At 48.1% G+C, this 13,541-nt stretch overlaps 1 protein-coding gene across 1 annotated transcript; it reads right to left on the reverse strand.

Annotated features, from left to right (window-relative positions):
- Positions 1-1,264: 1,264 nt before the first annotated feature.
- LOC311594017 (beta-defensin 19-like) lies at positions 1,265-7,792 on the reverse strand. Its single transcript, XM_084775450.1, has 2 exons — positions 7,698-7,792; positions 1,265-1,531 (listed from the first exon to the last, which is right to left on the reverse strand). The coding sequence occupies exons 1-2, from the start codon at positions 7,753-7,755 to the stop codon at positions 1,338-1,340; spliced, it is 252 nt and encodes an 83-aa protein (XP_084631576.1). The 5' UTR covers positions 7,756-7,792; the 3' UTR covers positions 1,265-1,337.
- Positions 7,793-13,541: the final 5,749 nt, after the last annotated feature.

Here is a 13,541-nt window from a genome sequence, read left to right on the forward strand (position 1 = left end):
GGAAGGAAGGAAGAAAGAAAGAAAGAAAAAGAACCCGAGCTCTAAACTCAGGAAGGAAACAAAAGCAGAGGTGTAGTCACAGAGAGCCAGCAAGCTTAGCGTTTCAAGGAAGGCAGAAGTGGTGGACGTGCTACCTAGAGGCAAAGTTCTGAAACTTTCAAAGAGACAATCTAACAGTGGTTGGACCATAGCCAGCTCCCCAGACAGAGCTACACCAAAGCCAAGTACACCGAGTCAGCACAGTCAGAGAAGGAGAGAAAGATACAGCCTTGGGCAGTTGCCCTCCTATTGACAATAACTAGAATTAGAGAGAGAAACAAGATATCAATGGGAAGCAATACATAAAAAAATAAATATTATGGCCAGTGAGAAGGATGGGGGTAAAGGGACGTTCCCTGCCAGCCGGATGATCTAAGTTTGATCCCTGAAGCTCACATAAAGGTGGAAGGAAAAAAAATTAATTATACAGACTTGTCCTCTGACTTCTACGTGAGCATGGTGGGCCACCCTTACACAAACACACACATCATATGCACACGCAATAAGAATGAGCTGTTTTAAAATATAGTATTTTTTTAAAAAGCTGGGTGGTGGTGGTGCACACCTTTAGTCTCAGCACTTAGGAGGCAGAGGCAGGTGGATCTCTATGAATCTGAGGCCAACCTGGTCTACAGAGCGAGTTCCAGGAGAGTCAAGGCTACACAGAGAAAAACCTATATATATATATACATACATGTGTGTGTGTTTGTGTATACATATACATATATATATGTATGTATGTATGTATGTATGTGTGTGTATGTATATATGTTAAGCCCTCTACAATTTTAGAAATTTGAAGACCTTAACAATCATAGAGACAGGATGTATTACTCAAATTCCTTCTGCATAGCCACCAAGCCAATCCCAGTCTCAGGAAGCTGTGATTAGACAGCTTACTCTAAGCCCAACAGCTCTGCTTGGACGATCTACCAGGCTTAACCAGCTGTGTGTGCACACCTCTCCCATTTCTCCTGCTCTGGTACCTCCCTGAGTCCTGCATGGCATAGATTGTCATAGCTCATCACAAATCTTTAACCTTCACCCCCTGGTCTCTCCACCGTACTCTCCCACCCTCAGTGGCTGGTCAGGCTCCTCTCTGAAAGTCACTGAGGAGCCCACACACTTCTCCCATGGGTTTGCAACCAGAATGGGACAGAGACATCTCACCATGCAAAACCCAATCTCACACTGTAAATGCCATGGAGGAAAGACAAAAAGCAGGTCAGGTGCATGGATTTTAATGAGACAAGAGGGATGGCTCCCCCTGGAAGTGTGTACGTGGCTGTCACCAGCATTCACGGTATTTTTGGCCAGTGTTTCTCATAAGACCATTTAGTGTCTTTATCCATGCCACTAAGGCTGATCCTCACGTAGGGCTCGAGGCAGCAGGTCAGAAAATTTCTGCAGTAGAAATAGGGTTGTTCCTCCTTCTTGCAGGAAGATCTACAGAATCCTCTGTTACCCATGCACTGAAGGATAGGATTTTTGCCTGGCCAAAAAAGAAAAGAAAAAGAATATTAACTTCTGCTTACCAATGACACAGATTGGGGAAGTCCCAAGCATAGAAAAAAACCTAAAGGGTGACAGCCAGCTCCACAGTCAAGAGAGACAGTCCTTTCTTCTGTTTGTCCTGCTAACTACTGGTCAAGGCTCTGGACATTAGTGTGAAAAAGACAGGATGGTACCAGCACAAACACGGACACGGAGAGCTCGGTGAGTCAGAACACAGGGCCCAGAAGCAAAGCCACACAGCTGGGGACACCTAATTTTGGCAAAGGAATCAGAAACATGCTGGGAGTGAAGGAGTCATGTACAGTAGCTAGTGCTGGTGACCATGAGTGTGAGGCTAAAGGGAATCAGACTAAATCCGCATCTCTTGCCCTGATCAAAAGACCTTCCCAAACGAAGAAGGAGCCATGATTTAAAACTAAAACCACTGAAAGTGCCAGGAGAAAAATTGTCGGGAAGTAGGCTCAGTAGGAGAAAACAGGGGAGGATGTAGGCACAGGGAAACTTCTAGAAGAGAACATGTCTGGATGAAGGCACAGGGACCTTGCTAGGAGAAAACATGTGAGGTGTAGACACAAAGAAAGTGTTAGGAGAAAACACCTCAGGGTGTAGGCACTGGGAAAGTGCTAGGAGAAATCATGTCAGGATGTAGGGACAGGGAAATTGTAAGCAGAAAACATGTCAGGCTGTAGGCACGGGTAGAGTGCTAGGAGACAACATGTCAGGAAATAGGCACAGAGAAAGTGCTAGGAGGAAACTCATCAGGGTGTAGGCACAGGAAACGTGCTAGGAGAAAACATGTCAGGATTTAGTCACAGGGATTTCTTCACTAGGACTCTAACTGTCCGGGAAACAGCCCCACGAATTGACAAGTGGGGTTTTAAGTGCAGTTAAAAAGCTTTCTACAACAAAAGAATCTATCAACAGAGTGGACAACAGAAAGAGGGAACAATTTTTTTTCACCTAAACTTCAAATAGAGAGTTACTATCTAGACTATACATAAAGTGGCGTAAAGCAAACTCAGGGGCCTGGAGAGACAGCTCAGTGGTCAAGAGCGTTGGCTGCTCTTCCGGTGAACCCGGGCTTGATTTCTGTACCCACATGGCTGTTCATAACCATCTGTAACTGTAGTTCCAGCGACTCCACACTGTCTTCCTCCCTCCATGGGCCTTGGGCAAATATGTGGTGCACAGACATACACTCAAGCAGAACACTCCAATACACAAAATAAAATAAGTAAATTTTTTTTAATTCAGACACCCTGTCCTTTCTGCCTCGGGCAGGTGGGAGCCACAGCACTGTTCCCCTACAGTAGGCTGTAAGAAATATTTCGTTTTCTACCACTGTTACAGAGTGGGAAATGAACCATTACCCTGTAAAATAGCTTAAATTCCTTATGTTGAAATAAAATAAGCTCATATGCTACTCTAACTGAAGAAGAAGAGGAGGAGGAAGAAGAGGAGGAGGAGGAGGGAGAGGAGGAGCAGGAGGAAGAGGAGGACGAGAAAGCACAGACACCATAAAGCAAAATTGCCAATCAATAAATAGGCCAATGAGCTGACTAGACAGCTATCAAAAGACGAAACACAAATGGCCAATAAGTCTTTTTTAAAGTATTTGATGTCTGTAGCTATAAAGGACGTGTGGGGGAGGGGAACCCTTGTGCACTATTAGCAAGAATGTAACTTGTGTAGCCGCTGTGGAAATCAGCCTAGGGGTTTCTCAAACAACTCGAGCTATCACATGACCCAGGTATATACCTGACATATACCCAAAGGATCGTGCAGCACTTCCAGAGCCACCAGAGCCCGCAGTGCCACTGGAGGACAGAACAGAAGAGGGAGCATCCCTCCCAACTAGGGTGGTACCGAAGGACACAAACTTTGGAGCTGGAACCTCCAAATACACTGTGGCAATGAAAAGGCAGTGTCCCCCCCTCCCCCCCATCTGCTTCCACGCCAGGACACAGCCCATAATCTTACAACACACAAGATGTCCTGGTCTCCGTCAAAATTCACTCATCAAAATCAGAATAATCACATGCCAAATTAAAAAAGAAATTATAATCAGCAAAACCTGTGATCCTTCCTTGTTGAGAGCGCAAGGGGTTCATTCCTGCTCGTTCGGAACACTGTCCTCCTCGGGTGCACACAGCGCAGACTGTTTAACCATTCCTGTATTTAGCAGCACTTTTGTTGTCCCAATTGTGTGTGTGTGTGTGTGTGTGTGTGTGTGTGTGTGTGTGTGCACCTGTGTGTGCACCTGTATGTGTTAACGTGTGTGCATACATATGGGGGCCAGATGTCAACCCTGGATGTGGTCCTCAGGACACCCTTGTTTTTTGAGACAGGGTCTCTCAGTGGAGCCTGACCTGGGTAGTTTGGGCTAGCATGCTTGGCAAGAACCCCAGGGAGCTCCTGTCTCTGTCCATCCAACACTGAGGCGACAGACTCACTCTAGCACTCTTTGGGTCCTGGGGATTCAAACTCATTTAACCACCCAGCCACATCTCTAGCCTACAAATTAACCTTATTAGAACATTCTATTAAGACCGTGAGCTCGAGGGCTGGAGAGATGGATGCCTCAGGAGTTCGGAGCACTGGCTGCTCCTGCAGAGGACCTGGGTTCAGTTGTCAGAATTCACAGGGCGGCTCTTGGCCATCCATAACTCCATTCCAGGCCATGCGCTCCCTTTCCTGAACTCTGTGGACACCAGGCATATGCACATGAGGCAAAACATTCAGACAACAAACATTTAGAAAATAAAGAAGGTTTTAAATCAGCTTCAGGTCCAATGAAAGACCGTGTATTAAAAAGTAATACGGAGGGGCTGGAGAGATGGCTCAGTGGTCTAGAGCACTTGCTGCTCTTGCAGATGGCCCAGGTTCGATCCCCAGCAACCACGTGGGGGCTCACAATCATCTGTAACTCTAGTTTCAGGGGATCCAATGCGCTCTTCTGACTTCTGAGGACACCTGGCATGCATATGGTGCACAGATGTACATGTAGGCAAAATGTTCACACACACAAAATAAAGTTTAAGAATCTAAAAATAATTTAACACACACAAAAATGTGGAAACTGATAAAGGAAGACACCTGACATGTCAACCTCTTGGTGAGTACACACACATGGACACATATGTGTTCAACACACACACACACACATGCAAACACACACACAAACACACACACACACACAGAATGGCAGTTTGTAAAACCAATCAGATCCTAGTTTGGAGAAAAGGAATTAGCCTACAAAGATCAGATTAAAAGCTTGGGAGAGAATGCAAATGAAGGCCCTTACACCCTATGTCTGGAATCGTAAACATGATTAGTCAAGCCAGCAAGAGATAAGTAAAATATATTCTGTGTTCTTTTGTGAAACAAGCCTCTGGGATGACCCAGTTGGGATTGGGACTCGTAATTCTTGGACTTCTCAGAGTTCCTGTAGAAACATGGCGGCTTAGGACAGCTGCCTACCCTCACTCAGCCCAGCACTCCTCCCCCACATCCTCAGAACTCTGCATACACTGAGGAGTGGCTCATGACAACATGTGACCCAATCTTGGCCACAGTCCCTGAAAACAGAACGTGATTGACTCTTTTCCTCCTGCCTACTGGAACATCCCAGAAGGTTCCGTGGGTAAGCCTATGGCCCGTACAGCTTCTGGAAGGAGCCTCAGGGATCTTTGGACAGACAGCGCCAGGCTTCACTGGTGAAAACACAAGGCTGAAGGCAGGATGGGCACCACTGGACCAGTATCTTCTCATCCTGTGGGGGAAGAACATGGAGGAAGGCCAGGGTAGAGACAGGATCAGGAGAAAGGGGGGTGTCTTTTCCTAGAACATTTTCTTCCAGTGTCATAGTGAGCTTCTATCTACCTTGATGGCATGTGTCACGCTTCTGGGGTCCCCCAGGTCCTTGACCTCATGGTTAATAGCATAGCTCTAAGATCAGGGTTTGGATGCATCCAGTCCCACAGGCTCCTCCTCATCAGCGCTCTTACATTCTCACCCATCTTAAGGTGTCCATCCAAATGATGAGGTCTTCTGTCCCTTGCTACCCCAGCCGGGGACAGGGAAGGCTGGCAGTGCTTACTCTTCGTGGGTCTGCAGAAAGCGACGTCACTGAGCCCTTAGATCCTCCATGCCAGTTTAACACTTCTCGTAACCCTGAGCTACAGAACGCTGTTGTCCGGCCCTTCCAAAACAAGAGGCTGAAGCTCTGATGGGGTTATAAACTGGGTCTATTCGTGGTAAGAGGCGGAGCTGGGATCAATGGATGGGCACACAAATCTGTGAGGGAATGCTAACAATAAATGGTGAGCAAGCCCGTTTGTGGCCGAATAAATTGCAGGTGCTTTTTGTATTTGGAAACCTTCTGGCCCCTGGGGCTGTGAGCCCTCAAGCGTTAGAAGGTATTTCAACTGATGGCCCTAAAGACCAAAGATTTAGGTTCCGCTCAGCCCCTGTCCACCACTGACGCATTCTCTCCCTTTAAGCCTGCGGTTCCACCAATCCCTCAGTTTATGTGTGTCTCAATAGCTGGCTGCTCCTGGGGCTGGCAGGGGACAGCACCTTCAACACTGTGCTCCTCACTCCATTACCAAGACCCAGTCCTGACGGCTCCTCTCTGCTGTCTCTGAACTCTGTCCTTCCCTCTCCCCACCCCAACCCGTTATGACTGACAGACATGAAACACTCAGTTCTGTGGGCTTTAATGTGGTGTAGAGACTAAAGGATTGGAAGCCAAGTCCTCTCTATCCATAGAGGGATCTTTTCTTCTTTTTGTGCATTTCTGTGAGCGTCCCATGGTCGGGCTCGCCAAGGACTCCTTCATCAATGATCATAGCAGGGAGCGTTAGGTAACGCTCAGGGACACAGCAACGCTTGTGGTTTTGGCAGCGTATGACACTGTCTTCACCGTCCTTGCACACCACCCGGCAGTGTCCGTCCTTCCAACACGCATCTTAGGGGCATAGGAACAACCGTTAGGCATGCATTAGTAGGGCTCAAGTGACAGACGAAAAGCAGCAGAGGACAGGAGAGGGGAGTGGCAGGGGAGAAACAGCCACACAGTTGAGTGAGCAGCACTGACCCCTGTCCCAGGAAAGGTGAGTGTGCCGGGAGAGGGGCAGCATAGAGGTGTTTCCTCTTGGAAAGCTTTCAGAATATTTTTGTTTTATTTCTGGGACAGGATCCCAACTCCCAGCCTGCAACTTGGTATGTAGACCAGGCTGGCCTCAAACTTACAGAAATTCACCTGCCTCTACCTCTGCCTCCAGTGCTGGGATTAAAGGTGTGTGCCACCACCTGTGTGTGAATGAGGGTCCCACTCAGTGGAGCCTGGGAGTGCTGAGAAAGACACAATGTCCATCGGTTGTAGTGGACGGAGGAGCCTCCATCACAATACAACAGAGCCAGCTCCTCAACAGCTGGTGACAGGAGCCAGCAAGACTCAGTTCCAGTCCCAGCCCAGTGTCCAGTCCCCTTTGCTCTCATACTTGCCTAGTTTAAACTCAAGACCCAGTGTGCTTCCTGCCTCGGCAAGCTCCACAATCCCTGTGACCTCATTCCAAGCCAAGCCCAAATCAGATCAAGTCACCAGCCCAGTGCCCAGCAGCTGACCGCCACCAAGCTGAAGCCAAGCACCCTGCACACCAGAGGCTTACCCCACCCTCAACCCACACCCCGCTCAATGCCCGTGGCAGCTCCACTCAAGCCAAGCCTCTCCCCTAGCCATCTTGTGCCAGGCTGTCATGAAAACCAGGTCCTCACCTTCAGCCCATGCTGTCGCTCTCTCGGTCATCCCAGGCCGTGAGTGCCCCCTCATCAAGAACCAGTCCTAGCCAGGTCCCCAGTCAGAACCCAGTCTTTCACCCCTCAGCCCTCTTCTAAGTTCCCACAAGAATGCCACTCTTGCCCCAAGGTACCAGTCCCACAAATATCTCTCACACAGCTGCTTGGCAAAAAAGATTTTTGAGAGAGACAGCGAGCGAGCGCACAGCATGCATGGCAGGATCTTGGCGCACCCTTCGAAGCTTCATGAAATAGGGAAAGACTTGGATGTCACACCTGTGACAGTGAAGAAAAGGAAAGAGACCCAGAGACAGGACCCCAGGTCCTAAAAGAACCCCAGTTACCTGACATCACCAGTTCCGTTGCCACAAATACGGCAAGAAGCAGAAGAAACAGCTTCATGGTGGCAGGACCCGGGCGAAGGTGGTAACTGGCTTCAGGGGATAGGAGTAGCATTCTGTGGGAAGGGATGAGCCTCCTTTTATCAGCAGGGCTGTGGGCGGAGACTTAGGAGGGGGGCGCATACGTACAAGGTCAGCCTGACCAAAGGACAGAGTGTAGCATGTCTCAGCACAAAATGAGAGTGTGGGAAAGTGGCTGGCACCTAGGCCAGACGTGGCCTCCCTCCTCAGAAGGACAAGAATGAATTCATGGTTTGGATTTTTGAGACCCATGATCAGTACATTAATTAGACATGACTATGTGACAACAAATGTGAAAGTTTTAAGGGTTATTCATTCTTCGCTTTCTTCTTCTTCTTTTTCCCACACATAGGTATATGTCTCATGAAATCTTGAATCTCCCAGTATGCTCCACACCAAGGCCTCAGCCCACATCTTCCTCTCCGAGCCCTCCCGAGCTTCCTACAATGGCTGCTGCCACTGCCTGTCACTTTAGGTGTCTCTTGTGGGTGCCAGGCCTTCCCTTGTGGCCTTCATCAGTTCATGTGACATTTTCACACTTATAGTATATATTTCACCTTCATTTCTTCCACTGAGATGCCAGGAACTTGGCTCAAGTTGTGCCCTTCAGTGGATCGTGGCCCAGAAGCTTCTCGGTGTGGGGAGGTTAGTAGAGCCTTTAACAGGGAGGGCCGCCTAGAAGCAGGCTGATGGCTTAGTGGATTAGGTATTTGTTGTGTAATTGGAAAGATTTGAGTTTGAAGCCCCAACACTCACAAAAAAGCCAGGCCCAGTAGCCCACACCTGTAATCCTAGAGGAGGGAAGCCAAGACAGGTGACCCTAGGGCTTGTAAACCAGCCAGGCCAGGCAAGTCAATGCGCAGGCTCAGCGAGAGGCCTTGTCTTAAAAAATAAGGTGTCGAGCAATTGCGAAAGACATCTGACGTTGACTTCTACACACACACACACACACACACACACACACACACACACACACACACACACAAAGAGCTGGGGCCTAGTGCAAGGTAATTAAGTCCCAAGATTTCCTAGCTGTAAGATGGGAGGGACTCTGGTTAGATCCCCAAAAAAGTGGGTTGTTATAACAAGAGTGAGCTTGACTGATGATCATCTCTGGCTTCCTGGTTTGCCACATGATCTTCACCACTGAGATGCTACCCACCAGGTCACCCTAAGTGAGGCAGGACAGATGAGGCTGCCTAATCAAGGAGTTTCTGCCTCCCAAGCTGTGATTCCAATGAATCTCTTTTCCTTTTTTTAATTAAACATTTTTACATATACATATAAATGTATACATTTACATATACATTTATTTTATTACACATGTATACTATAAACTACCTACAGCAAGAAGAACCATGACAAAAATCATGAATTATATAAATGTTACATTCTTAGTGTTTTGGCTATTTGTATTCGGCAGCTTTGAAGAAAACATCTTTTCTATCTTGGTGCATCTAAAATTCTGAAAGTAAATCAGTATCCATCATTATCTCGTCATTATCAGCTTATGAATCCCTTTTCTTTATGGAGTGTACAGCCTTGGATATGTTGTAATAGCTGCACCAAACAGACTATTACAGTTTATAGCACTAGTTCAGAAGCTCACCTGCCACATTAACGTAATGTATTATAAGTTCAGCTGTGTTGACAGGTATGGCTCCCAAACACGGACACTGATTGTTCCTTTTCATTTCTGTGTGTGCACAACTACAACAGCCTCACCGTCAGCAGCGTCAGCAGGGAGCTTGGGTCCCACATCTGCATGGACAGTTTCGCCTGCTGATCCAGCAGCAGCCCCGGTCCCTGCCAGCCTGGGGTGGGGGTGGAGCGTGCACGCACACGAGTGTGGGAAGGATGATGCTGTTTCGTCAAAGGCCACCTTCAGGAGTAGCGCGCGCTGTTTTCAGTCCACTGGCCGGAATGCATTCCCACCAAAGCCAGCTCCAGGGTGCACGGGGAATTTTTCCTTTTATTCTGGGCAATGACAGCTTGCTAAAACTCGAGGTCCAACTCACTAAAAGGACCGACATTGAGGAGAATTAGCTACATTTAGAGCCTGGTTTTATATGTGGAATAACACTTAACAAGCATTTGCAGACTTACTAAATAATTACTCCATTTAGTAAATGATTGATTATAGATAATCAATAGCTTGCTTTGGGAGATACGGTGAAAATGATGACGTGAGCAGGCTGTCAGAGTCCTTCCAGGGCCAAGCAGTTCCCTAGATCTGGGATGGCAACATTTGCCTCCTGGTTTGCTATGTTTCTTTTAAATATTTTGAATTATAGTGTGTGTGTGTGTGTGTGTGTGAACTTATGCATATGTGTGTATGCTCAAATCGTATATATTTAGGTATTTCTTGTGTGTACCGGATGTGGGGGTGCGTGTTTATACTGCCAAATGGTTTGTGTGGAGACACGCAGTTGGTGGCTTCCTAGGGGTTTGCAAACACTCGTCTGTTCTCAGAGCTTCACGGCGTCTACCTCAGTTCTCCTTATATTCCTTGACTCCAGAACCTGACAACATCTTGGGAATTTTCCTACGGAGCTGGAGATGTGGGACAAAGGTGGGAGGAGAGGCTGAAGGCGACGTTGGGAACTCGGGGTGCCTTTGTAGGCGGGGCCTGAGGCGATAAGGGAGGAGGTGTGCTTTGCCCAAAGGCCCAACTTGGTAGCGGTTACTGCTGCAGTTGCTGCGCGGTGTCTGTGGGAGACAGGAGGAGAACAAACTGTCGTATCCAACTTTGAAAGTCTCCCACGCAGGAACAGCCTGGCCTGGCTGGCTCTGAAGGCCACCCCACCCTCCGCCCTTCCAATCTGGGCAGCTATTGTCTCTGGAGTAGACGAGAAAAGAACACTGATAATCAAGTCCCCATGAAGGGGCCAGCACAGAACTTCAACCTAGGGTTCCTCGCCCTAAAACCATTAAGTCCTTGATGAAGACTCTCCCCTCCATCTGACCCGGGTCCTGTGGGGTGTGTGGTCCAGGGGGAACCAACATGGACGGCCAAGGTTTTGGGAAGCATGCCGAGGGTATCATGGACAGGCCAGGATCTGAGCCAACCTTCCACACTAGCACATCTCCACGAGAGACACAGACGCGGTAGCGAAGTAACTCACCTACAAACGTGTGTGTGTGTGTGTGTGTGTGTGTGTGTGTGTGTGTGTGTGTGGTGTGTGTACTGTTGAGGGTTGAAGCCAGGGTCTTGTACATGCTACAAATGTGTTCTACCAGCCAACTACATTTCTTTTTTTTTTCATGCTACATTTCTATTCCTTCCCCCCTCCCTATAATTCTTCAAAATGGTAAGGGAAACACTAAGAGTGATCCATCACCCTCAGATCTTAGGAAATGCTACACTGATTTTATTTACTTTAACCTGGCAAGACATTTGTTGTCCATTACTATTGGGTTGATGCCATTCTGTTCTCAGTTTGATCCTCCCACGACCTCCTGTGTCTAGGAATGGAAGTCACAGTCCCCAGCCATGACTTAGTGTGGAGAGCTGAGAACGCCTTCAGTGAGCGTGTTTGACATGGGCGTGGCCATATTAAGGACTGAGACCTCAGAGCCACAGAAACCTGGCAAAGGCTTCCCCCTGATCAGACTGGAAAGATAAAACCTTTCTCTGGCCCAAGTACAAGTGTTTACAAATGATTGGCTACTGCGTGCAAAAAAAACTAGCAATGGCAGCTTCCTCCTCCTTCTAAGAGCGGCTCACCTGCAGAGATCGGCCACTAAGACAAGCTAGCCCCTCCCACTGCGCTAACCGTAATTAGTATAATGTTGAGGCTCTGGGCTGCTGAGACAGTTGATACCACTCCACTCCATCCCAGCGCAGGGCCCAGCTGCCTCCAGCTTTTCTGTATTTGTGTGCGGCTCTGTCCTTTCTCTACTCCCCTGCCACCACGATTCAGGCCCCAGACCCGAGCCTGTTGGGATGCACCAACAGTGCGTCTTCGCTCTGTCACTTCTCAGGATCACCGTTTGGCCAAGGCCCTCCAACTGCTCACTAGGCGTTTCTGAGGGACTATAGAAGTCTCACCAAAGCCCAGGCTGGTCGTTCCTTCTCTCCACAGCACTGCCGGCCAGATGTCAAGCCCATCTCCTCCCCCACCCCAGGGGGATCCACGTGTTAACGAGAATCCTCTAAAAACCAAAGACAATATGCACATTTGTCTTTTGGTACAGACTTATTGCATTGGACTATAAGATATAGTCGAAAGTATCCAACAGCAGCTGTCTTGCTGCTGAGAGGATGGGAAGCCAGTAGTCGCTCGGTCCTGAGGCTGCATGCCCCAGTGGCTCCTGGAGATTCACAGATTCTCAGTCCTTGTTGAGAGTCCAAAGAAGCTGGTTCCAATATCAACAAAGAAAATCAGCTGGAGATGGGGTAAATAAATTTGGCTGAGAGGGCGAAGGCCAACAAAGCAAACAGCAAATAATCTACCTTCTTCCCTGTATCTTTTTAAAAATATGGTTATTACCAGACTACACCATCCACATTTGGGGTGGGTCTTTCCACATCAATCAAGAGCATACCCCACGGATGCACCCACAGCCCACAGGCCAACCTGAAGTAGGCAATTCCTCTTTGAGGATCCCTGATGGGCAGACACACCCAAGAAGACAGCCACTTGAAATGGCTCCGTTGTCCCTAGGTCTCCCTAAGGAGGAGAGGGGCCAGCAAGGAGTACTTGGCTGCTCCTGAAACATGTGTATGTGCGCGCACACACACACATTTTCAGTTTCCCAGTTTAAAAAGGAGGCGCAGTCAGAATCCAAGGCCCTGTTTCTCTTTCAAAGACAGGGCAGAAAAATATTCTATTTTCACAGATGCCCACTCAAATAAAATAGAGAAAAATGACCAAGTAAATACTACATTAACTTCTTGTAAAGATGTATCTTATGTTTTGTATATATGAGTGTTCTGCCTACATATATGTAAGTGTACAGTGTGCTTGCCTGGCACAAGAAGAGGCCAAAAAAGAGCATCCATCCAATGCCCCGGAACTGGCATTACGGAGGACTGTGAGCCGCGATGTGGGTGCTGCGACTGAAATCCAGTGCAGCACTAAGCCACACCCCCAGCCCCCATGTTACATTCTCAGTATGTCACATGCCACACTATTTGTTTAAAAAACACAGCAGAGACACATTTATGGTCTTTTTAATACACACCAATCCTGGTCTGAGGACAAGAACACCTTGTCTTTAGTGAGGGAAGGTGACATCTGAGGCCAAAGTCACAGCTTACTGCAGTGCCTTGTACCTGGTATGCCAAGGGTCCTGAGTTTCACACCCAGCATAGCAAAAATAAAAATAAAAAAGTGAGCCTTGGCTAGGACTGGGGTGTGATGAGACATGTGGCTACAGGGGTGACATTTTAGGAAGCATTAGCCTGAAGTACTCCAAGAGTTAGTGCTGTCGCTGTGTTCAATCCAAGGCATCTCTTCCCCATGTGCCAGGCCTGGCTCTGGCAAAGGGGAACACTCCAGACAGAGGCAAAGGTGGTAGCACCGTTCACTCACCGTGACCATGGGCTTCTCTTCATACTCAGGAGGCTGAGATAGTTGGCGTTTTGTGAGTTCAAGACCAGCCTGGTCTACATAACAAGTTCCAGGACAGCCAGTATCTTGAAGGCTAACCAGCACTGTCATTGGCTGCCGTTGCTCATCTTCCTGATTTGGCAGTTTGTCTGCTTCCCTGGTGTGCCCTGGCTTGCCTTCCTCACCAGCACAGTTAAGATTTGGTGCAAGA

Source organism: Acomys minous (genome assembly GCF_964271855.1).
Source record: "Acomys minous genome assembly, chromosome: 3".
NCBI lineage: Eukaryota > Metazoa > Chordata > Mammalia > Rodentia > Muridae > Acomys > Acomys minous.